Source organism: Python bivittatus, unplaced genomic scaffold, assembly GCF_059951505.1.
Source record: "Python bivittatus isolate LINGU-HERP-01145 unplaced genomic scaffold, Pbiv_v1 ctg000980_np1212, whole genome shotgun sequence".
Taxonomy (NCBI): Eukaryota; Metazoa; Chordata; class Lepidosauria; order Squamata; family Pythonidae; genus Python; species Python bivittatus.
The window spans coordinates 3153179-3179537 of record NW_028277125.1 but is presented as its reverse complement, the minus strand read 5'-3'; the positions used below and the strand labels follow the sequence as shown (position 1 = coordinate 3179537).

At 44.8% G+C, this 26359-nt stretch overlaps 1 protein-coding gene across 2 annotated transcripts; it reads right to left on the bottom strand.

Annotated features, from left to right (window-relative positions):
- Window positions 1-620: 620 nt before the first annotated feature.
- Window positions 621-26008, bottom strand: FYTTD1 (forty-two-three domain containing 1). Of its 2 annotated transcripts, XM_088131664.1 has the most exons (10): window positions 17147-18528; window positions 15608-15706; window positions 13209-13340; window positions 12529-12674; window positions 10016-10128; window positions 8450-8546; window positions 7632-7693; window positions 6302-6376; window positions 5044-5170; window positions 621-2399 (listed from the first exon to the last, which is right to left on the bottom strand). In XM_088131664.1, exons 3-10 carry the CDS (start codon window positions 13285-13287, stop codon window positions 2304-2306), a joined length of 795 nt encoding a protein of 264 aa, XP_087987790.1. In that variant the 5' UTR covers window positions 13288-13340; window positions 15608-15706; window positions 17147-18528; the 3' UTR covers window positions 621-2303. The 2 variants fall into 2 exon arrangements, with proteins under 2 accessions (XP_087987790.1, XP_007435865.1); XM_007435803.3 differs by lacking the exons at window positions 15608-15706; window positions 17147-18528 and adding an exon at window positions 25831-26008.
- Window positions 26009-26359: the final 351 nt, after the last annotated feature.

The window sequence follows — 26359 nt, the reverse complement described above, 5'->3', positions numbered from 1 at the left end:
GATGGAACAGCTTCCCACCAGCTATCTGGACGGTTCCATTGCTACTAACCTGTAGAAAAGCCTTAAAAATAGAGCTACCCAGAAAGGCATTGATTTAAGACCTATCATCAGCACACCAATTATTTTTTATTATAGTAATTTAATTATACGTTTTGATATAATTTATAACAGTTTTAAAGATTGTTTGCATCATTTCTTTATTACTACTATCTTTGTTCTGGATTATTCTTATTATTATTACTCATGAGATTTGTTATAGTTGCCCCACTCCAAAAGACTCTGGGGGCTTTATTGTACACTGTGAAGAGTCCATTTGCAAATTAGTGGTATAACAAATGAATAGTCCAGTAAGGAGATGGGACATCAACACTCAGCCTAAGCATTTTCTTCAGTTGATCTATCTTGTGTTTCCATTTTCCACTGAAATCCCATCTCTGGGCCAAAACGTCACTGATTAATAGAATGTAATGAACAATTCTAGCTGCCCGACTTGAAATTTTTTACAAAATGACTACTCTCTCATTCAGAGAGTTGAACAGAAGTTTAACAGCAATTTTTCATAAGTCCCCCATGGTGGAATGTAGGCCAACTGCCAGATATAATAACTATGCACACCCGCAAACTTGTAACTTTTTTATTTTTAAAAAGTCCAACAGCTTTAGAATAGATCCAAATGTATTAACTTCTCAAAAAAAATACCCAAAGGTACAGTTTAAAGTATATTCTCCTTAAGTACAAACTAGCTTTCTCGAGATGCATTGCATCAATGTTTTGCATCCATGTTGATGCAAAAGGTTTGTTTGTTTTAACTGCATCCTGGTACAAACCAAACACAGGATGATTCTCAGCATACAGTCTATTTCAGTCTTCTGCAATCTGGTGCCCGCAAGATGGGTGGACTGACTCCTGTAATGTCCATAACTGGTTGGGAATGATGGAAGTTTGTCCAGCACATCTGGAGGACACCAGGTTAAAGGAAGGCTGGTCTACTTCAGTTTTAACAGACTTCAACAAAAATTTTTAGCACTGAAGTTAAAAAAAAATGTCCCAAACCTTTTACATTGTAATGATATAGAAGGTATCTCAAAAAAATCAGAAAAAGAAGAACATCAATCATCATGGGCATATGACCGTTCTAAAGACTGCCCCAAAGTTCTTTGCTTTGGACTCCACAATCAACTGGAGATTTCATAAACAGTTGTTACGTATATCAGGCTTCTGAGACTAGGCCAACCAGTCAGTATCCTCTTATGAATATTTTAAGTCCAGAAACCCAGGATATTACTGCAGGCAGTTCCATTATTCATGTTATGGTTCCAAATATCACTTCATTTGAAGTAAAAATCAAACATGCAAAGAGTTTGGGTGTATGCTGAGATGTTGACTCCACAACTTCTGATCCCTTGATACAACAGGAAGGTCCCTTGATTCCCACAAAGCTCATTTGTTGGAACTACTGCTAAGTATAGGAGTCACAAAGTGCACATTTTCACTACACAACAAAGCAACAATCAACAAAACTCATCAGGTAACGTTAAATGATCCAAGAATAATTTTGGTTGATGACAAACTGAAGCAAACCAGCAGCTTGCTTTGTTATCAAAGTACAAAATTTAACTGAAGTTGGTTGAATGTTTTACCATGTAGACACCCACACATTTATTTTGCAAGCATATGGACCAGGTTCTTGCTGGCATCCCAGTGAGGTCTCGATTTTGATCCCCAATCGCCATCGCACCATCTTGGCCAAGGGTGGGGCAGTTATTCCACCCCCACAGTCTCCAAGTTACTTTTGCTTCCAGCGTTTGGGTGAGCTACAGGAAAATAAGACGTGCAGAGACCTTTCAGCTGAAACAGCTTGAAAAGCTTCAAGAAGAGCAGAAACAGCTGTTCTTCCCTGGAAGGCCTATGCCCAAGACTAAAGCTAACTCTGACCGGAGGGTAATTGTACAATTTCTCAACTTTGCCGTGCTGGGTGGAGCATCAACACTCATTGGCAGCTTCAAAAACAACCACAAGAACAATAAAAAGTAAATATGCTTTCCCCCTTCTTGCTGGGGCTAATTGGATCTTCCCACATCCAGGCAATGTGACTCTATTTACCAAGCATACTGCGTTTTCTCGTTATATCATGAGAGGGTCACGTTCTCTTCTAACTATTTAAAGTAAAAGCGGTAAATGAAGGAGAGAGGGATTCAGCTCCGTCAGCACCTTGACACAAAAGTCCAACATCTCCTGTGACTTCCGGACCACAGTCTATCCAGCTTCTTCAAAAGAGGGCCCCTCTCAGGTAGGGCCTCCTTCTAGGCCACTGTCACAAAACGGCTGCCCTTATTCTGAGCGAGAGCTGTCCTTTGTTCCTTCAGGATCCCAAAGCGCTCGTTGAGGGTCATGCTTGTCTGTAAAGCAGGAAAGAGAGAAATTATAATTATTATGAACTCCACCCCACTCAGGCAGGCTGAAGTGGCACAAGTAACCAACTTATGGCTTTTTCTCCTGAATGTTAAAATAGGCATTGAAGCAACGTGAAAGTCCTGTGGACGATTTTGGGCGCCACATTTATAGGAGGATATGGACAGGGTAGAGAGGATTCATAAGAGGGTGGCAAACATGACCCAGGAACCTGATGTGCCTATGAAGACAAGCTGGGAACTGGGGACGTTCAATCTGGAGAAAAGAAGACCAAGGGGAAATGCAACAGCCCTATTCAGGCCTATAAAGGGAACACGGTCAAGAATATTTTCCACCACTGCAGAAACTAGGACCAGAAATAACAGGTATAACTTGTGGTTACCTAGATTCATTTAAGTCTAAGGGAAACCCTCCTGATGATAAGATCTGTCCATGTAGAAGATGTGACGTAGGGAATGGCCATGAAGGACAGGAGGAAGAGCTGCTACCAAGGCAACAGTCAGATAAGCAGGGCTTGAGCCTGAGCCAAGGAAATAATTTCAGAAAACGTCTCAAACGAGCCCCTCCCTAGCTCACACAAAGATAAAGTGAGGGAGAGAGAAGTACATTCAGACTTGCAAGATTCCGTTACTGTAGCTGTTACAATAAAAGTAGTCTTGATCTATTCGGCATTAGTTTCTTAGTCTGATCTACCTTGTTGGGCTGACAGTCTAACAGTTGACCTACAGAGCTTGTGGTTCTCCATCATTGCAGGTTTTTAAGGCTGATCGCCTCTCAGAAATGGTTTAGTTGGTCTTCCTGCATATTTCAGAGGGCTGGACTAGATAATCCCTGTGATCCCTTCCAACGCTACAGTTCTATGATGCTACAGGATGGTCTGCTAAGGCCAAATTACTGGCTCCAGTTTATCTATCCTAACTGCGGGGTGGTCCTGAAGATCCTGACATACCACCAGGCAATTTGAATGAGGAAGCAACTAATTCCCATCTTTGACTCACTGTCTGAAGCAGCTCAGCAGGCCAAGTCTGAAGAACATGATTCTTCGGCATGGATGTCCTCCTCATCCTCTCATCAAACAGGCCCTGAGGGCGAGCAAGCAGCACCAATCTTGCTCCTGACCTTAGTATAAGCCTTTCCCGGCTTCCTTCGTTCCAACAAACTTGGTGGGAGAATGAGCAAAGGGAGATGCGTGCTAAAAAAGGGAAAGCATTTCCCAACCCTCCACTGTTCAGAAGACAAGAACCCCTAGATTCTCATCTGCTAGTATGTGGTGGGAAAGAAGAATTGTGAGGTTAAGAGTAAGAGAGATACAGGTAGTCCTTGGGTTACGATGACAACTGGGACCAGAATTTCCATTGCTAAGCGATGCGGTTGTAGAGCGCAATGTCACGCGACCACATAGCTCAGGCAACAGCAATCCCAGCAGTCCCAGCAGCCATCCTAACTCCAGGACTGTGTGGGTCGTTAAACAAGGACCTCGCATGACTGTGACATGGGAAGAGGCAGGAGTCCCAGGCAAGCAGCCCAGTGGGTGAAAGCTATGGGTGGGGAGGGGCAGGTGCCCTGGGCAGGTGCTTGGGAATGTGGGCAGGGGAATGCCACTGCCCCACCGGGAAGGGAAGGGACTGAGGTCATGAGTCCTCTGCACCATGCGCCACTGCCAGCCAGGGCAATCCTGCTCGGCAGTGAGATGGGGATATTTCCGCAGCACCTCCCCCATGCATGGCTGGGATCCCTGGCAACGATTCTTGGTGGCTGCTCAGCTAAGGGCTTCCCGTGCAGCAAGGCGGCCAGAGGGGGAGGCAGCTGTGAGGGTGCCCTGCACAGCATGGCTGACGAAACCCCCGTGTCGGCAAGTCCAGTGGAGGGCGGGCAGGTGAAGAAGACAATGAAGGTCAGCTAGAGGTGGTGGGCTGAGGTCATAAATGTGGGCTGATCACCAAACGCCCGAATTTTGATCACGTGACCACAGGGGTGCTGCAATGACCGGAACTTTGAGGACCAGTCATAAGTCAATTTTTTCAGTGCCGTTGTAACTTTCAATAGTCAATGAATGAATGGATGAAACCAGAGGACTACCTGTAAGCCTGATGGGATGGGGGCTGGGGAGATTAATCTTTCCCAGATACATTTTAGTACAGTAGGCTCTTTCAAGACACACTGGAGAAGTTCAAATGGCAAGACAGAAGACAAAGGCCCAGCAAATATGAAGGACAGAGAAGGAGGTGATTTCCCTTAAAAAAATGAATGCACTATTGAGGGGAAAGACAAATTAGGAGGATGGGTTTTATTATTGCTTGAACTATATACTTTTTAATGAATTTATTTTTACGTTTTGTTTTACTTGGTTAAGTTTAACCAATGTGGCTGGGGTTTGGGGTAGAAGGTGGGGTCTAAATCCAATAAAAATAACAGATTGACAGAAAGCAAAACCCTGGCTAGGAAATGTTATCTCAGACTTCCAGCTTCCTTTGAAACATACCAGTTGCTGAGAATGACTGAATCAGGAAGACCTAGTGCTCTGCAACCCCCACAGCAAGCTCCAAAATACAATGCAGAAGCCCAAGCTTATCATGGGTTGACAGCATCACACGCCCATTCTTGGATGAAGAACAGCTCAGAGCAACAAACCTGCTTCCCAACACTGTTAATATCAAACTGCAGTGGGACGCCTTTGGGAATCTTCTTCTCTTCTGACTGCTCCTTCTTCATAAGGAAGGGAGGTATAGGAGTGCTGGTTAGTCTCGGCTTCAAAGAGCTGCAGGATGAAAACAGATTGTGATAGCACACTGAACAGTTTCAACAAAATGTTTGTTTCACCTTAACTAAAAAAAAAACCAGGAGACAACAATTAACTGTTAAACCAAACATGAAAGGGAAGCAGAATGAATTTTAGTAGAAGACCCCAGTGGTGATGCTGGGCTGAAATCAGCCTTCCTGAACTTGGGGCCCCTATACACCCATATGGGGGATATACTGGTTGGTTCCAAGACTGATAGTTTCAGGGCTGAGTTGTGTAAACAGCCATCTGCAGGCTTTTCTGCTGTCAGTGAACAGACCCACCTCCTAGACAGGCCACAGGAAGGCTGTTAGGAAGAAAACCAAAAGTCTCTGCCCAAATGTACATGGGGATAAATTACTCCTAAATGGGAAATTTTACAAAAATCTACAAAGATCAGAATTGTGCAAGCAGTGGTTTTCCCCGTGACGCTCTATGGACACTCTGAAGAAGCAGGATAGAAAGAGTCTTGATACTTTTGAATCTTGGTGTTGGAGAAGACACCTGAGAATATTGTGGACAGCCAAGAAAACAAACAGATCATGCAACAAATCAACCCAGAGTTCTCACTCAAGGCACAAATGATAATACTTTGGATACATTATGCAAAGACCCAGCTCTCTGGAGAGGTCCATAAAGCTGGGAAAGGTGGAAGGAAGGAGAAGAAGTGGAAGACCAGCAGCAAGGGGGATAGATTCACCATTGGGAGACCTGAAGAATAGGCTGGGGACAGATCCTCCTGGAGAAAATCTATCTATGTGGTTGCTAAGAGTTGACACTGACTTGGTGGAACATAATCAATCAAAATGGCAAATAGGTGACCTGCTGGAATTCTTGGAACCCATCCCATTCTTCTCAACAACTCTTGCTACACTTCTATGAGAATTGTGCTTAGAAAGAATCATGATCACTTTGGGGCATCTGTCAAAGAGCTTGATGAGGACTGCGGGGTTGGAAATCCATTATATGAGCACCATGTTGGGAAAGCCTGGTTTAGATGATAGTTATGGTAGCTCACCAACCATATACTTCTTTTCATCAACCCACAAATATCCTTGCTACCAAGCCTCTGCAGGATATTCTAATGGAAAATAAAGCTGCTTTACTCACATTGGAGAGGGAACAGCACCAGGATTGTCAATGGATATGGTCAAAATTCCTCCATTTCTGGTGGACGTTCGCCATCTGATTGAAAAGCACAACTCATTGATTCCAAAACAATTTACAGTAAATTCATTACATATCACACAAACCTCACTAGCTGATACTTTTTGCTATAATTCATAACAATGGAGGACACCGGATATACAGCATCGTTTGCATCTATATCTGTGTGTGTATGCATTAGCATTTATGATGCTGGAAATCGGCTTCAAATGACTGAATCCAGGTTTTCCCAGGCTACTTGCTTTCCACTAATTATACCACACTATTCGTCTTTCTTAACTCTACTTTCCTATCTCGGCAGGTATCTACAGCTGCAGAGAATGACCTGGAAATCCCGGGGTTATAGGCTAGTCAGAGAAGTAGAAAAACATTCCAAAAGGGAACCATGGCAAACCACTTCCATGAGAAGATTTACATGGATGCATCCCTGAAGTCATCAGGGCTTGAACTCTACTCAAAGGACTTCTTTTTAAAAGACCAGCAAGGCCCGAACAGTTGTTTTATGGCATGGTGTCTCTTCAGAACATTGCATAACTGCCGTTCTAGCCTAGAGAGGTTTTTTTAGAGAACCAGCTTCCTTTCTCTGTTAACAAGGCCACCAAAGACAAAGCACAGATTGAGTCCATTTCTAAACCCAGTCCCATGTACACTAAGTCGCATACAGCTCTCCAGTCTAGCTTTCTTTAGAGTGATTTCGCAAAAGAGCAGCCTGTTTCCCAAAGGGACACTTTTCTTCCCTCCTAAAAACGCAAACCATGCATGTGAAACACACACAGAATTTACTTCCTAGAGTTCTTAAGGTACTCCTGGAACAAGCTATCAAACTCCCTGCAACCTCCTGAAGGATTTTAAAATGCTATTTAAAAGCAGCTTACAGGCTGATCCTTGGCATGTTTGAGAAGCCAGTCCCGTGTAGTTTAAATGGGCTCTTAAGTAATAAAGCATACCATTGCCCCCTTATACAAAACGTTCCCCTGCTAGCAAAGTCCATGACTGCCTAGCAGAAACCGAACTTCCAGAATGAAAGATAGTTTTACAAAACAATCAAGAATATGGGATCAGAGATGTCCCTTACTGAACACCTCTCATTTCTCCAGCTGCCACCACCTCCTCCTCCCAACACAATGAAATTCTTAGGCTGCTATTCTTTGATGCGTTCGCAAGAATCAAAGACGCACCAGCCCTTAGAAAAAATCCAGCATTAAGATCTACCGTCAAAAGAGAACGAGTTACGCTTTTGTAATTGCTCAGTCATTGTGTTCGGAACACCTACGGGCGGGTTCTTTTGGCCCCCTGGCTGCTGAGGTCATCTTCTGGATGTACTTGTGCTTGTACCTGGGAGAGGGGGGGAAAAAGGAGGGATTCAGCCACCAAAGGATAGAAAACAAGCAAGTTGAAGCATGCAGGGAAAAAACGGTCTGGGACTGTCAGCTGGAAAGCCAGCTAAAAGCAGCAATTCCCCGTGTTTACTATATGCTTATGGGCTTTTGCAAAAACTGCTAGAATTTAACCACTCCTTCCAGTTTGTTTGGAGCAGGGAAGGCAAGATTGCCCCAAGGATGCACAACACCCAAACGGGAATCTTCAACATTCATCAGCTTTATAATTCAGCTGAGGGTGTTCACAGGGCATGGTCAAAAAAGTCATGATGGCGGCTGTGACAGTGCCATTAAAGCTCCTCTTCAGACACACTGTCATAGACATGATTTTTTTTTAAACATGCCTTGCAGATATCCCTGATCCAGTGAATTATCCAGTGTTTTATATGCATTTCTTTAATCCAGTCATGACCCCCTTGGGTCTTCTGCCAGCTGTAGACACCAACCGTGCTCCGGCTCTTAATGGGCAAAGTACGCTTTGTGGTACAAAGTCACTTTTTAATGCTACCAAGTATGAAGCAAAAGCTATGTCACTCCTGCTCACAGAAAACGCCCCTGCCAGGAGGCAACCTCTGAGTGGCAAGATCTTAAGATCTGCAGAACGGTGGCATCTTTAGGAGACTCTGGTTTAATGACTGGATATCCATGTTTTCTTCAGCCTTTCCCCAGATTGGCAGGTCCTTCCAACAGAGAAATGCAGGGAGAGGAATACCTTCAGGCCCCGCCGAAAGAGGAACGTTGCTTGGCGTGTATCTTTCTGCTGGTATAACTTATTCCCAATTCTGGCAGACAGGGACTGTATGCTAGGCCTGTAAACATGGCAAAAGAATCATAACCATTTGTCCTTGTATCATTTACTAACTATCACGATATTGTTTCAGAGCAACAGAAGGGAGTTCCCCACCTTGAAGGGGTCACAATCTAAAGTTTTGTCAGTCACAGAGATAAGGACAGGGCAGATCAAAGCTGACTCTGAGCAAATTCGCTGATACATATTTTGAGATGCTCCCAGTTACAACACTGCCCACCCACGATAAATATGGAACCTATCGAAGTAATCCCATAAATTCTAACAGGCTGGTGTGTTATACTTTTTTGGTGTGTGTGAAAGGTGAAATTACTGCCAGACACACCGAGACACCCATCCACCACAGTAGCAAAATCCTGCCATGCTTACAGAAAGGGCAGAATGGAATAGTTCACATGTACTTTTGTACAGACAACCCCCATTTCCACAACTAGCTAAAAACAGCCCTGTTTCCCACACATAGTGGTAAGCAGGAAGCTAACTTGCACAGCGACTATTTCTACAGAATTATACTGCCCATCCATTTTGCAGAAAATGTTCCATGCTAGGTCTTTGTTCTTCTGTGTTAAAAAAGGAAGGCATAATACATTTCTACTTCCAACTTTAGTTAACATACGGTGCATCATGTTAATATTCACACATTCGAGAGCTTCTAAACAGAGCTGCCTTGACACAAAGCCAAAAATCCAAGGGATGGAACAAGATCCAACTGAGAGATCGGTGCCTTAAATGGATGTAAGTTAAAGAAGAGAGCATTTACTTGAATCTTATGCTTGCCACTCTAAATATATTCCTACTGGATTCAATGGGACTTATTGCCATGCAACTGCAGGACTGGTCAGTAGACAATCAGTAAATACAAGGCAGGGAATTAACAGGGCATGATGCTTATGTTAAAGTAACTTATTCAAGGCAGGGAGGCTACCTAAAAGTAAAAAACCCCAACCAACCAGGGTTTACTAATGTTTTAGTTTAATCTTCTGCTGAAGTATTCAAGAATGGTTTTAATGGACCCCTCCCCCCCAACATGCCCTAATCTGATCTATCATTCAAAATCCAGTTTATATATCCTTGTTTTATGTAAAAGCCCAAGATGGCAGCCTGCATTGTTCTGTTCTATCCAGGCTTATGTCAGATTTATATCCTGCCTTTTGTCCAGCAGTTCAAGGCAGCGGGCCCACTATTCCTTGCCTTTTCCCAACAACTCTGTGAGGAGGCTGGCCCAAACTCAACAACTGCTGCTTTTTAAACTCTGACATAATGGGGCCTTCTAGTAGCCTGGGAAAAGAGAATGGTGATTTGCCTAATTTTTCCAAATAGCGCTGAAATTAATTCCATTCAAAACGGCAGAAAATCAGGATCTGCGACAGGGACTGCCTTAGTATCAATAAGCAGCGTCTTTCCTGACAGCTGGGGGCTCCCCCAAGTTCAAGCTGCAGGAAGCTTCTCCAAAAGGACACGGCAGCTTACCTTCGATTTAGCAAGGTGGGCCTTCGAAGACGAGACCCTTGCTTTCTCTGTAATTCGGACTGCCTCTGGACGGGCATCTTCCTTTTCAAAACAGAGTAGTTCCGTTGCATGTTCTTTAGGAAAACACACAAAGTCAGGCCTGTACATTTCCAGAGAAGCAAAACAAGATCAAATGCCCCCCAACACCACAGAGCGCCAGATCGCAAGATCCAGAGTTGGAGCCGGCGCAACATCCCATCTTTTGAGAACATTGGAAATCCAGCAGTAAAACGCCCTGAAGGATCAAGAGAGTTTCTAAATAGAAATGTTTCTAATGCTGTGATGGAGAGCAAGCAAGGCAGGAAAAAGCAGAGCAAATTCTTTCAATCTGATCAAGACCTCAGCATAATTATTGCTGTGTGATTTAAATGTTCTTCCTTCATAAACCTGCTAGAAAGAAGCTCTTTGGGGGGCAGAGGATACCCGGCACAAGGCTTTGGGCAATCACTCTGTGCCATACGGTACCCTCAATACACGAGACACCGCACAAATGCGCTACATAGTCTGGGTAAGGTAAGTTGTTCTTCCCTTGAGAGAGCAAGGACCCTTGAGTCATCCCACTAAGTAGAAAAAGAGCCAGAGTGAATGATTTTATACAGGATATATGCACCCTCTTTTTATTAATCAGGCAAAGCAGGGACCCAAATGCCAATGGCCTCCTACACACATTTCATTAAGCTCGTGAGAAGGGACTGAAATTGTCCATCAGTTAGACTCAGTATATCTCAGCTCCTGGCCAGGCCACACCTTATTTTGAACTGGTTCTTCTGCATAAACAAGAAACAAAGTGGATGTTTTGAACACAATCGGTAAAGCTCCATGCATTGTTCTGTTCTACGCATGCTTATGACTGCAGCGTAGGCAGAAAGTTACTTCGCCTGCCTTTTTTTTTTTAATGAGCCTTTGGCAAGCAGAGTGGTTTTAGAATTTCTCTCTACTGATCATCTGCTGTTAATCTGGGGAGGTTCATTTAAACTACTTTTACTGTTCATTAGATTTTTATACTGCCGCAATCGTACCACTCTTATATGACTGTATTATGCCATTATAAACCTGTTTGAAAGAAAAAGTCAGTCTGACGCATCAGCCTGAATATGTCTCCAGCTGCTTTGGTGGAAACATCTGAAGCCATCTTCAGGCCAAATCTGCAGATAAGTCCACAGCGGTCACTTCCAAGAAATGGTTGCTGATTCTCTTCTTGGGAATACCTGCACTGATCCTGTATTGCTTCTAACCTAGCGAAGATAATGCTTATTTCCTACTTGGTATCCTGGGGGCAATTCTCCAGGCTACCAAAACTCGGTCCCCTTCCAGCACGTTCCGCCGATGGGAGCGTAAGTGAGAGGCTTTCTGGCTACATCACAGCCAGGTTAGTTTGCATACTTCTATCATCCGTTTGAGTTCTCCTTTATTTCATATTTGTTTTCTGATTAGTAGTTTTGATTGCAACCTTCTCTAGGAGCCCTACCCATTTGAGAGCCAACAGCCTGGTATAAATCAGTAAAAAGAATGTAAGACCCTCATTTTATATCTATTCACTTGGAGAGAAGCTTCTTAAAATCAGTAGTTTCCATAAAACCTCATTGCTCTAAATCAGCAGTTTGAGGGCCAGGAAACTGGATAGACAGTTTGCTCTGGATACGGTTGACTTTCCCAGAAGAAGCAGGTTCATAACCTGATGGTCAGTCCAGTTGGTCCAGTTTGGGCTGAGAACCAGCCACAACTGTCCCTAGTTAAAGACAATCTGGCCAGGGATGGGTAACTGTTGCCCTAGACATTTCCCTTGACGTCCACCAAACTCTGCTGTAAATAGGAATTTCAATACTGCAAAGCATTAGCCCCGTGCATTATTTGCAGCAACGCTTTGGCACGCACAGAGCCCACTTGGATCATGAAATCCTGGAGCTAAAAGGGAACCTGGAGGCCATGGACTCCCCTCCATGCTCAGTGCAGGAATCCAAGTTCGAGCATCCCTAACAGATGTCTGCCCAGGAGGAACCCCACTACTCTGGGTTACCAGTTCTCCTGCCACTCTGCTCTACCATTAGGAAGACAACAGGGGTAAGACAACTGCCCAGGGACACAGTTAGTTTGGGGTAAATGGTTTTTGAGACAGGCAACTGTTTAGGGACAAGACACATCTCCCATGCCAGCCATTTTCCGAGGGTGCCTTCCACGTGTCCTAATCATTCCAAATCTCCTGGTCCAAAAAGGCTGCCTACCCCTGTCCAAGCCACAGTGGTCCCACCTTTCATTTGTATTTCTGTGATGTGCTCTATTTTGGGCTACCTCTGAAAATAATCTAGAAGCTGCTGTTACTGTAAAATCCAACTGCCAGGGAGAGCCTATCGAGGCGCATGTATAGTCATGAATGGGAAGGACACAGGCTGGATGCTCCTAGTGCAGACGAGGCATCATGGCCGAACCACCCAAGAAAGCTAGATCAATTCTCCTGCTCTAAGCTCATGTAGCACCTTTTCACTGAGGGGTGATCTGTTGAGGGGGCTGATGCCTTTGTGAGCTCCCATGGCTTTCCTCGCTGCCAAGCCCGTCTTAATGCCGTAGGTGCGCCTCTTCCCCGACACCTGCTTTCGACGTCCTAAATGGTTCTTGCCAAAACCTGTGAAAGAGAAATAAAGAACCCAGAATATATAAGCTCCTGTAAGAGAGCTTATTCTTCTGTGAGAATGACCTTGGGAGACAGGAAGAAGAGCCGAAGCCTAGACAATTGTCATGCAAAAGGGGTCTCAGCCCACAGAAGGAAAAGGGGTGTGGGAAACGTCTCAGAAGGGACCCTCCCTAGTTTTCTGGAAAGTAAAAGTAAGGGAGGGGAGAATTGCTTTCACACTTGCAAGATTCTCTTATAGTAACCTTAAAATAAAGGTAGTGTTAGTACTCATGGTTGGTGCTTCTTGTCTGGACTACCTTGAAGGGCTGACATCAGCTGGGGAATTCTGGGAGTTGAAGTCCACACATCTTAAAGTTGTTGAGGTTGAGAAACACTGATTTATCCCATAACATTCCACTGCTTGAGATATATATCACCCACCACTTTGATTAGGAGTTATCTATTTACTATCTGCCAAATAGGGAGGTCTTAAATTGTTTCCTGCTCATTTCTGTGAAAACCAACCATGTTCCAGACTCAACTTACCTGAGTATTCTTGAATTCCCCACTTCATTCTCCTCATCCTGAATTGTCGTGTGCCATTCTGTTGAAGTCCCCTCTTCATCTTGGGGGAATACTGCTTCCTCTCTTCCTTCTTATTCAACTTAATTATATCATCTGTGAAAGATAAAGTGGTTTGGCACTGAAGACATCTCTCAGGCAAAGTACCCATAATACTTCCATCATGTGCGTGAAATCCTGCAGTTTTTAATTCAGTTCCCAGAATTGGTAAACATGTGCAGCCCCAATCTGGCACCGAAATCCATACTGCCCATTTAAATTAAACCCTGAACTCTCCAGCTAGAATTACCGCTCATCAAAGGTACCATTTAAGATTATCCACAGCCCTTCCCAGACTATAAATCAGAAGTCAGCAACCTACAGCTTTCTGCTCTTCAGTGCCCCCACCCCACCCCCAGGGATCTATTTATTCTGGGCTACACCAAGAGATCAACCACAGAAGGTTTTTGCCACTTTAACCCTTGCGCTCTGCTGGTTTGCTCCTGGCCGTAAGTTCTCAAGATAGAAACCACAGACTGCAACAGCTGGAAGAAACAGGAGGTGAATGGCTGAAGCAAACCAGCTGAAGTGATCCATTCCAAAAACCTTCCAAAAACAGGGAGGAGACAGCACCTTGGAAAGGTGGATCTGTGCTTTCATAGACATCATGTGCCCATGTGGGTCAGAGAGGAAAAAAAAAGGTGCTGAAACAGTTGCAGTTGAAAGGCCCTCAAGTAGCAAAGGAAGATGATGGCTGAAGACCTCAAGGGTTGCTGACAGACCCTGAAAGTGAAAAGCAGCTTCATTTCTCTACTAAACCATGCCTTTCACAAATGCTTTTTAAAAAATGAGGACAGAAAAGCTCCAGGGCCAGTTTCGCAGGGCAAAGCAGTTAGGTAGGAGTCCAGAAATCTCTTCTACACAATCAAAGAAGTTGCCGCAGATAAAACAGTGGTTTTCCTCACATATGCAACACTGTGCAAGAAAAACCAAGTTGCATCTAATAAGACTTTTCCATGCCACTACAGTATTCATACAGTTCAAGGAAGGATTTACACGTAGATGCAACAAGGCATACTAGATGAGCCTTTTCTTTCTTCTATTCAAGGTTCTCTGACTCCTCCATTGCTCTGACAACGCTGAAAGGTGCAGGACAGAATTAAAATAAATTATCCTGCACAAGCAGGAGAATTAACATTTAAATACAGAGAACAAGAGCCAATTCAAGATCCTTGAACTGAAAATACATTACACTTGCAGACACTAAGATAGTTACTTCTGTCAGCAATTCTGAGTGCCCCAATTTTCTTTGACAAAAGCTATTGTAATTCACCAAGCATCCCTTCTTCATCCCTACAGAAATCTCTAAGAGTGCCCTTGTTTCAACTTAAATTTAGAAAGTGATGCCAGAGGAAATTTAGCAAATTCATCTTCACAATCTTTTTCTACCACCACATATTTTATCTCAGGCCACTCAAGGGAGAGAGCTATTTGTTAGACACTTAATAACTTTGGAAAATGAATTGGATAAAACTGTCTCCAGGAAGATAATTGGGAAATTCATAACCAGGTCAAATCTGAATTAGTCCTTTGGGCAACACAATACTTTACATACTCTCAACTAGGGATGGATGAACCTGTCCATTTCAGATTCTCTCCATTTGTCCATTTGTCATGCAACAGAGATCTTGTGCTGTTCATCAAATCTGTTTTCTGCACTTTTCCATAAGATATGCATCCTTGGATGATGCATTTTCTGTCCCAGAAACGGGATTGCAACACCCTGAGAACACCGGGGAGGGGGGGAGGCTTAACAAAATAAAAAAACCCCAAACAAATACATTTGCCATTCCAGCTTGGAGATGCTGTGGCAAAACAATGCATTATTCATTCAGTTCTTTCCACATGCAGTAAAGAAAACCCACCACCTTTTGCATTACTTTCCCTAATTTGCCACGTACATCTGACGTCAGGAAGAAGCCTTGAATGTTATGGGCATCAGCTGATCCCAGCAGGTAGGGAAGATGCCTACCGTTGTGGTCGCAAACACCGAAGTCACAGTTGTTGTTGCTCAGTTGTTAAGTCATGTCCGACTCTTCGTGACCCCATGAACCACATCGCGCCAGGCCTTCCTGTCCTTCACTGCCTCCCTGAGTTTGCTCGGTTTCATGCTCATTGCTTCAGTGATGCTATCTAACCATCTCATCCTCTGCCGTCCCCTTCTCCTTTGGCCTTCAATCTTTCCCAGCATCACATACATCACAATACCCGTCTTATTAATTACAGGACAAAGAAGCAGTGCAGAACAGTAGTTATTTGTTAAGGCCATCCAACACTCTGGATCTGAAGGCAAGCAGTGTTTCCAAGGGTGCAGGAGTACTCACACAATGTCTGTGGATGACTCTTTACTGCACCTCTGCTTTTCCCCAAAACCGCACAGCTGGGCAGGGCTCAATATTTGATCCATTCTCCAGGTAAGAGGCCTTGAGGTGGAGAAAGGGGATGTGTGAAAGCCCAGCCAGTTATGGGTGCGACCTGCCTGTGTACATTTGAGTGAGGAGTAACAGGCTGGGTCTGGTGGAGGCGGCTTGAGCAAAGCTGTTATGGCCTATAGCTAATGAATGAGATCTGGGACAGGAAACCTCCCTCTCTTCTGTTCTCATTTTTGTTAACTGATGTCATTGAATCTGGCAGGGATTTCCCCATTCCTAGTTTCTACTAAGCTGTGGTATCTTTGGGGAAATTATTTGTATTCTGGAGATGTGTTCTGGCATTAATTCCCCTGTTCCAGTAGGATGGGGAAAGGAAAGATATGGGACAATCAAAGGAGGCAGGATTCATGCAATTACAATGGGTCCTCTCTCTGTTCTGGGAGGGAAAGCAGATAGAGAGAGGACCGACTGTAATAGGACAGCCAAGTAGCGTTACCACAGCCCTGATACTATTCCAGTTGAATGCCAGATCAATCCCTAAAAATAAAAATTTTAAGAAGTTAACAGGGCAGGAGGGCCTACTGGAGCCCACTTATCAGCAGCTAACTATGGCATACCCAACTGGTGAAGACCTACTGGCTGCGGAGAGGAGTGTAAGAGTTGTTTCCCAGAATGACAGAGATTTAAGAGACTACATAATAACAACTTTTCCCCATTGTCAGTGTAGAGACCTGCCTCCACACAAATTCATGGGAAGGCTTTAGAAGGAGAATTAGAAAATTTCCACTGTAATATATGTGAGGATAAATTGGTTCCATCTCAACTACCTTGATAAATCCTGTTAAAGAAAACTCTGTGAATTGTGCTTAGAAAAAAAGGGGGAGGGGCTGCAACTGTACCCCAGGATGTTATCTCCTTTTCAGACCCCCTATCTGGAACTTTACTAGGCTCAAGGCCACATACCTCTTTCTGAACTGTCAGACAAATACAAGGATTTTCCTGGAGCACAGCTGCACTGCTGAAGTGATCTTGGAGGTGGGGAATTTCAACATTTACTCTAAAATGTGCAGCTCAGGACTGCACAACCTCCATAGCTACCTAGACTATGGGTAGTGCTCAGCTTGCCACGCGTGGACCTCTAACTAGTGGGGATTGCATCATTACAACATATTGTTACAAAATGATTGAATCCAACTCACTCAAAACAGGGTTCAAAATTAGTTCTTTTATTCTTGTGTTATTTGGACAGAAAGCAAATCAAGTGTTTAATCAATGTTGATTAATTCATATAATTTGTTTTCTTGTAATATTTATTACAATAAATTTTATGCCCAACAAGGCTAGCAATAAATGTACATGCCCAACTAGGCTAACAAAGATGCCCTATAAAGCTAACAACAGTGTATCAATAAGCAACTGCCCTACTAGGCTCCCCAAGTTCCTGTCAATTTTCTTGCCCAACTAGGCTACACATTCAGATAGAATACTTACATACACTCTCAACACAGTTGATCAGGCTGTGCTACAGCAGGCTGGGAATCAGACTCAGGGCGTCCCCTGCTCCAACAAGAGTCGTCTCACACTTCGAGGTGAGTATGGTTTCCATCCTTTCTTTTATACCCAGCTTGTTTACTTAGAATTCTGGTGAACACTTCTTCCAGGTCATCTCAAGAACAGTGCATGTCAGGAACAGTTCACATTAGGAACAGTTGGGTAACTTGTTACGATGGTACCTCTCATTCCATTATCTTATAAATTTATGATATTCACTGCATTCCTTACACCCACCAATATTCCAGCCTTATCAGTGTTGAGAACTCATTCGTACAAGGTATCTAGCTTACATTCCAACATTCCAACATTGCAGCAACGTGAGTTTCCTAGTAAAGTTCATGAATAGGATAAACATGGCTATTCTATGGTTATGTGATTATATACTAAAAGTTAAATTCATTACAATATTCTCCTCTTCTGCAGGGATAGCAACAAAACTAGAGTCCTGTCCAATCAGCAAATGATGGATCCTACTGGATTCCAGGCAGACCCCCACCCCCCAGTTTGACCAAATGACCTATTAGAAGTCTGGTGAAGCTTAGAATACAGGGACTTCATGAGATACAAAGCATAAAGTAAAGGCCTTGAGTAACTATGGTATGGATTCAGGGATGAGTTGATGGAAGGATCATCATCAGATCTATGTCAGCAATCAGGGAAGAAAAGAGGTCTTGGGCCTCATCCTTGATTGTATCCACAGAAAACTGTCCTAGCAAGCTGTTCAGATTGTCAGGCAGATGACCTGGTCTTCAGTATTTCAGTCTGGTGCCCAGGTTCCACCTGAATTCCACTGTGAACAGTTTGGGTGGTTCTTTGTGGACAAAATATTTCAAATTTATGCTGACTTGATGGTGTTGTAAACAATACAGTACTTAGAGTAACTACCACAGTCTAATAACATCTGTTATTTGGATCTACTCATAATCACTACTTGTATGTTCAGACCCTCTCTGACTTGCCTTATAAGGGCCTCTAAAGATTCTGCCCCTCCAATGTCATCCAGATTATTAATATTTCCTTTGTGCAGGTGGACTTATTTTGCCGCCTTAAAGGAGGTGGTATAGCTGTTACCTAAGAAACCATCTTCGAAACCATCTGGCTTTAACAACTAACAACCAGTGACCAATATTCCTTATTTAGCCAAGTAGGTGGGGGAAAAGGGGCATTGCAACTCCAGCAGCTCTTAGATGAAAGAGATTATCTCGATTCTTTCCATTTGAGATCAGATTTATAGCTGGCAGGGAGACAGTCCTAGTCATCCATATTGTTACATATCTGGCAGGATGGATGATCTATAGCAAGCCAGAGACAGGGAAAGTGAAATCCTCTTGATACTCTGGGATCTCCTGCTGGCTTTTGCTATCTGTGACCACAGTACCTTCCTGGAGCACTTGGGGTGGAGATGCACCAGTTCTGCACCTCTCTCTGGGTGTCACTAGAAGATGTTGCTACGGACATCTGCTCAATGCTCTGGAATTATCCTGAAGAAAGCAAGTTCCAGCAAGACTGTATCTTGTCTCCCATGTTGTTTAATATCTATGTGAAGCTGCTGGGAAGGATGAGTTGAAGGCCTGAAACATATTGTCATCACTACGTTGATGCTATTCAACTATCCTTCTCCTTTCCTGGGAGCTTAGGCTCACCCAGAACCTCCCCATGTCTATTGGCTATATAGGGCTTGATGTGTAGAGTAAGCTGGATGGATATAAGCTCTTACTGATTCCAGAGACTGAACTTCAGGATTTAGAAGCCTGTCCTGGTGGGGGTGCAAGTTTTCAGCCAGTTGGACAGTCCTCTGGATTCAGCAGAGATGCTGATCGGCCAGTATCACACTGATATCAAGGAGAGCCTTAATCAGCTTCAACTGTTCTGAAGGCCTTGCTCATGTGATTCATGTGCTGGTAACCTCAAGCTTGGATTACTGTAATGTACTCTTCACGGGGTTGCTTCTGATGGTGGTCTAGAAATTGCAGCTGGCCCAGAATAGAATGGCTTGCATGGTGAGTGGTATCTCTCAGAGGTCCCGTCTCATCTCCATTATGCTGACCCGTCCCACCCGGTCAAGTAGAGAAGGTATGTTATGGACCCTGCCTACAAAAGAATGTTGACTGGCAGGGCCCAGGAAGAGACCCTTCTCTGCCATTGCCTCTGCCCTATGGAACACTCTTCCTCTGGGGTGAGGTGGGCCCCCACTCTCTCAGCCTTCTGGAAAGGGGTGAAGACCTGGCTCTGCCAACTCACATGGGGCATGAGGAGGGGTACCCAACCCTGGGCGTGGCTGGCACCCTGAAGATGCTCCTTGGAATACATTATTTATTTATGTACATTGTTTTATTGTATTTTAATTAGTATTTATTCTTGTTTTATTGTAAACCGCCCAGAGTCGCTCCTTGAGTGAGATGGGAGGTGACTAAATTTGAAATATAAATAAATAACCATCAGGATAAAGCAGCTTCATGGGTTACAGCTATCTCCCAAGCCCAGTTCAAGGTAGTAACAATGGTGTATAAAGCCTTACATGGCTTAGGCATTAACAATTTACAGGACTGCCTGCCCCCAGATGGTCCACTGTGCACAGATGTACTTGATATGACTGAAGCAAGCCTACTCCTAGCTACACTTTAGGAGAAGTTTAACAACTTTCCCCTTTTAATCTTTATGCTTTAATGTTTTTATTTATTTTTTTGTTTTATATTTCTTGCTTTTAATAATGCTGTTATTCTTTGTCAATTGTCCAGAGCCAGGAAGGGAGCAAGTGGTGCATACATTTTATTAAAAAAATAAATGCTCAGCACTGCACAACACTCAGGCTCTTCTCCAAACACTTGCAGCCACAGTTGTAAAAAGTCTGACAAAAAGAGCATTTGACTTTAAAAAAACAAATAAATAAAATAAATGGGGAAAGTACAGGAGGGCCAGCAGAAAGCAACCAACAGACAAAGCTGAATGCGCATGGCTGCAGCATTTTTGGAAAGGCTGAAGGCACATATAGGGAAAAGAGATTCCGATCTATCAGTCTGGCAGATTACAGAAAATCTGGCACCTGACTGGCTAAAAATGCAGAAACCTTTTCCAATCCAAACACAAGAAGCAAAATCATTCTGCAGTTCAACCACTGAGTGCAGACACCAGCCCCAACTGCTATGAATCAACCCCAGTCATTGTTTTGTAAATACTTTAGACCAGTGTTTCTCAACCGTGGCAACTCTAAAATGTGCGGACTTCAACTCCCAAAATTCTCCAGCTGGCTGGGGGATTCTGGGAGTTGAAGTCCACACATCTTAAGAGTTGCCAAGGTTGAGAAACACTACTTTAGACTAACAATATTTGTTGGAAAGGAATCGTTGTGGGGACCTTGGAAGTCTATTATGCGTGTGTGAAAGAAAAGAACAGAAACTCTAGTTTTATAGATCCTACCTGTAAGTATCCTCAGAGCCTAATGCTTAGGTTCAGCTTTTGGGAAACATCTATTAAATTGGAAAAGATGCCATATAAGAAAGGTAAGAGGAAGAGAGTCAAATTAAACAATCCTAGGTCAAAAATAAAACAAAAAGTAGAACAAATGGATCTTCACAGCTAAGAGATACAGAAGAGGGAGCAATAAGAAACAGATTTGAACCCCTCCTGATTTTTTGCGCCATAAACAGACACAGCTCTCTTCTTACAATAAAAACAGATCTGAAGGGCTGAAGAGGGTCCCCGCAGAAAACATGAAACAATTGTGGAAAGGTGGATTGCACAGGGGGATGAGAAAGCTAAAGGGGAAAAGCAAAATTTAAAATAATCTGTAACTCTCTAATCTCCCTGCCTGAAGAAGAAAAAGAAAAAATCCGCATACGGATATAAATCACTGCACCAATGGCATATTTGGGTGGCTGGAAGATGTCAAGTCCAAGCCGGCGCTGCTCTTAGAAACAGAAACTGAAGCCAGGCCAAAGAGAGAGCTGTAAATCTGGCTGCTAGACAATTTGAAAGGCAATCAGATCCGAGGGGAAAAGAATGTGACAATTTATGTCAGAAACAACATTTGATACTGCAAATAGGGTTGACCATAAGCACATCAGAGTTGAAGTGCTGGTCTGAGTATGAAGAAGTCAGGAAGCAACTGGGTGTATACTAAGTTTCAGATACAGCGCACTGACCAGGATTGAAACACCTTGTAAACACAAGGGAGAATCACCCTTTTTAAAAAATGGGTAGACAGATAACAACAACCGCCATCAGGGAGCAGGCGGTTCTGGACAGTCTTGTGTATAAGCCTGCAGGGGAGGTGTGGGCAGAAGAACAGAAAGGACAATGGGTAGCCCGGCAGGTCCAGTCTCAAATTAACATCTTGGTGGCCCTCAAGTGGGATGCAATGCTGCTCTTCCCCATTCAGGAAATTCAAAGGGAGCTGGGTGATTATAAGCGAATTATGATCTTGGATATAAAGAGGATTCTCAAACTGGTGAAAGCCGGCTGGGTGACTTTGGGCCAGTCCCTCTCTCTGAGCCCACCCCACCTACCCAAATATGTAGCTTTGAATCATTTTCCTCAATAAATAAATGAACAAGTGCAATGTTTTTGACTCGCTGGTTTAATTGGGTTCTTGTCATCTAGTTTTAAGACTTGTTTGGAAAACAGATCCCATTTTAGGTCATATTTATGCAGAAATATTGAAAATTCAAAAGGGCTCCCAAACTTTTAACCACCATGGTACATAAAATGGATCCAGTCCTCATACCTAGATACCACTGCAAAGCACAGAGGTCCCTTCCACCTCAGAGTAGCTGCCACAAATCGTCACTTGCCACATGCACACAGATTGTTTTTGCCCTCCCTCACTGGGAGTGGCTGAAAGACACCAGTTAGATTAGAGCAACCATGTGGCAATATTTCCCGCCTCCCCTGGGAGGGAGGGATGAGCACTGCTTAGGGCAGGACAGCACAGAGGTGTCATCCTGTGGGTGTGTATGTGAGTGTAAGAGAGAGGGGGAAGGTAACCACAGGAGTGAGATCACTTGCTCAAGTTCAACATAGACCAGCAGGCAATGCCCCGGTAGACCTGGCCGGTTAGCTCAACCCCAAAAAGTTATAGCACCTCCATCACACAACGAATCCACTATTTGCAGACCCCCCGCTCTTGAGTGCTCTCTTCTTTTCTATTATCCTAGAAGTCTCCAAGAATAAAAAAAACCCTTTAATTCTATAAGTCTCCAACATACTAGCAGCCACCTACCAAGAACTTTCCCAGCCCAGCTAGTCAGGGCCTACTTTACTTTCCTAAATGTAAAGCCTGTCTCTAGTATATGAGAGGATAAGATTTCCATGATGGGATCTAGCCAAGACTGGATGCAAAACGTAAATACGCCTGCAGGTAACAAGCAAGTTGATCACAGAGGTGAAGTCATGATCCCAGATGTGGGGCCATGAGACAAGGAGGAAAAAATGCATCCTGTTCCGAATAAGGAGGCGCTGTCTTTAAAGTAACAGGTTTGTGAGGTCTGCTTGTTCCAGCACTTCCTTCTTCCAGCATCAAAGAAGATTTCTGGACAGCCCTGATTGGAGAAGTCAGGCCTGTTATCCCAGCCTTGATTACTACAATGCTTTCTTCACGGCACTGCCTTTCTGGACGGGAGAGGGTGCTCAGTTTATAAGAATGCCTCTGGTTTTTTCTTCACATGATTCATCACAGTGGCTGCTGAACTCTGCAAGTGTCTTCTCTTTTGCCTGGGTGAATGTCCAGTCCTGTATATAGCCACAAGGGTGACAGGTGAGGAAGGCAAGTTTTTTTAAGGCAATGTACGGGACAGTTCAGGGCAGCTGCTGCGTGTTATTGCTAAGAATCACCAGTTGCTGCAGTCACAGCTCAAAAAAGTTGGCCTGGAATGATGGTGGAGCCCCTGGAGAAAAGGCAGGACGAATCCAGAGCAAAAAGGGCTGGGGGTGGGGGCGTGCAGAGGAAGGAGGATCTGGCTCAGGAAGGAAGGAGGGAACACAGCAAATCGAAGCAAGCAGCAAAAAAACCCAGCTGCCTGATTTCCGGTCCCCACCTCTTTCTCCCTGCTAGCAGAATAAGTTGGATCAGAGTGGAAGGCAGAAGGAAAAGGAAGGCAGGGGAAGGGAGCAGTGAGAGAACACTCAAACGAGCCAAGCCGCAATTTAAAGTCTTTCTTCAGGGCAGAAACAAAAGGAAAGGATGGGGGGAGGAAAACAGGCAAAGCTTCTTGTTCCGAGAGGCAAGGAAGGTAGAAGAGGTGAGTCAAGGTCGGCACAGTGAGAAAAAAAAGTTAATTCAGACACCGAATTTAATCACTTCAGCACTCAGAAAGCATGTTAAGAAGTTTATCTCCATGACTTCTCTTTAGGAACACGATATATAATAATTTACAACTATCGCCAGCTGCCTCCATGGGGGTGGGAAGGAGGGTCAATTGATGAAAGCAGAATCATGACACAAGCCCCGCCCCTCTTCTACATATCATGATGTAGAAGGGGCGGAGCCTGCGGCACCACACTGCAATACTGCTTTCCTCATTCTGGACCCTGCTGACTATTGCTAAGATAAGCAATAAAGGTTATACAAATAGCTTGTAATGAAAGCAGTTTCTTGATCAACTTTTTAAAGCTGTCTGTGGTCCCTTGCCTAGGAATTTGACACCCTCCTGAAGAACCAACCCTCGCCTCCAACAAGAGCAGTCCTGAAATCTTCACTGGCTCTGAAAGCCGACTCCAGATTATTATCAGGGATTCTGAAACTGGAACGTACTATTCAATAATCACTAGCTGCATATCTGTTTCCATGTCCAACTTAAAATGTAAGTATTATAATGCAAGCCCTTGAGAACTTGGAGCCAGGCCATCACCATTTCTCAGATTCACTTGAGCACCAATGACCAATCATATGGGAGACAGGAAGGAAATGACCTATGGTGGGGCCGGTTCAGAGATTACCCCAAGAAAGTTGGGGGTGGTAGTGCTCAAGGTGTCCAAATAAGAGTAGGAAGGCCCAGTTCCACCTCCCCCTCAATGTCAAGGCAGGCCAGGTCAGGAAACAAGAAACACAAGAGCCTTATTTTATTCATCTAGGTCAGCATTTCTCAACCTTGGCAACTTGAAGATGTGTGGACTTCATCTCATGGCTGGCTGGGGAATTCTGGGAGATGAAGTCCACACATCTTCAAGCTGCCAAGGTTGAGAAACACTGATCCAGGCTACGGTAACAGAATCTTCAAAAACAGAGGGCATTTTCTCTTCCCTCCCTCTCAGGCCAAAAAGAATCCAGACAGGGCAATCTTCAGTTTCTTTCTAACACCTTCTTCCTTTCCCAGATTTAATTCAACTTTTGCTCACTGCCACATTCCTTCTCCAACCACCTCGGTGGTTCTCTGCACTCAGCCACAGAAGCTCCCTGGCTGTCCCTCTCTCAGTCCAACCTACTCCACAGAGTTGTGGTTGTGGGAAAATGGGAGGAGGGAGTACTGTGTATGCTGTCAAGTTCCGGAAGGCAGGATAAAAATATGGTAATAATAATAGAAACCTAATAAATACACAGGACAATTCCTAACCCTAATCCTGCAGAGATCTGCCAGGTTTCTTTTCTCTAGATTCTTACTGGAAAAGTCTTTATTTCAACAAATCTTTCACTGACAACTTTTTAATCATTTGACCCTCCTAGCTACCTGCCTGTACATTTCTCAAATAAACAGATTTTCCACCATCATCATTGCATTTGGGTTTTATGTGCTACCATCTTGCTTTTTGTAACTGTTCATTTTTCCCTTATTGTTTTTCATCCTGTAAGCCACTCTCATTACATGTGAATGACTTGCTAGTTTGGGCTAAAATACGGGTGGGCAGTTTGTGGTTTAATTTGCTGTGGAAAACCCAACCACCGTCTACAACAGACACGTTCAGGAAAGAATGCCACATTATTAAGCCATGTTAATTAATTATGCTTTATCCATCCCAGCATAACATGAAGTACGAACACAGGCTCCGGGTGCTGTGGGTATCCACATCCACAAATTTAGGGTATCCACATGCAGAAAAGCAGGGTTCAAATGCCAGCGCTGGTCTAGCCTCTGTCTCAGCGGCGCACAGACAACCTACCGAGCAAGGGTGAGCCAAGGGCTTTCGGCCCCGGCGCTGCGAGCAACGGTAAGACTCAAACAGATGTTGGTTGCACCAGAATAGCGCAAGTCCCCCTCCCCCCCAAATCCCAGCTTGGTCTTTTCCGCCCTAAGGCACGGGTTGTTAAACCCACGCCAGAGAGCAGCAAGCAAGCCCCGGCTGTTCTCCGAAAACTAAGGCGGGCTGGGCCTGGTTAATAGCTGAATGGGAGACCACCCGGAAATCCTAGACCGCAAAGTCAACTGGCCCCGAACGAGGCAATGCCAGGAAGCGGCCAGGAAGCGGCCGGACCCAAAGAGACTTTCCTCGAGGGCAGAGACCCGTCGCCCCCGCCTTCGGGCCACGCCCTCCTCTGGCCCAGAAGCGCCTCTCGCACCCCCCCGCCCGCGTCCCCATGGTTCAACCCGACCACCCCCTGCCAGGGTCCGCATGGTTCGGCCCGAGCACCCCCCGCCGCCACGTCCAGTCGTCCACCGCCCTCCGCGCCGAGGCCGAGTGCCGCCCCTCACCCAGAGACATGTCGATCTTCTCCAGCGTTTCGCTGCCGCTGCTCTGGAGCGGGGCCGCCCCAGCGCCGAATCCGCTCATGGCCGCCGCGGGTCTCGTCGCCACACAAGACGCGAAGCAAACCAGCCAACGGAGAGGGGGTGGGGGTCCCTTTCTCTCTTCGGCGCATGCGCCGGTCGCGCCAAGCGCCTGCGCCTTCGGGTCGCGGCGGAGGGAGGCAACTGCTCCGGCGCGTGCGCGAAGCCGCCGAAGTGGGACGAGGCTTGTTGCCCTGGCTTCTCCGCATGCGCGGGGACAGCGGCGCTTAGCGGCGAAGAAGAGTTGAATGGCGCCCTCTGCCCCCTGCAGGCGTGGAGGACTCTACGCAGCCGCTGCTGCCGGGACCAGGCTGATAAGACAGCTGCTTTGCCTTTGGCTGGGTTTACACCGGGGTTTCTCAACGTTGGCTGCATTAAGATGCGTGGACTCCGACTCCCAGAATCCCCCAGCCAGCATCTTAAGAAGTCCACGCATCTTAATGTTGCCAAAGTT

Coding starts and splice junctions, on each gene's coding strand:
- FYTTD1 (XM_007435803.3), bottom strand. CDS start 25,909: ATGAGCGGATTCGGCGCTGGGGCGGCCCCGCTCCAGAGCAGCGGCAGC. Junction 13,341..25,830: donor GAAGATCGACATGTCTCTGG/GTGAGGGGCGGC, acceptor TATCTTTCACAG/ATGATATAATTAAGTTGAAT. Junction 8,547..10,015: donor CCCACCTTGCTAAATCGAAG/GTAAGCTGCCGT, acceptor CCATGTTTACAG/GCCTAGCATACAGTCCCTGT.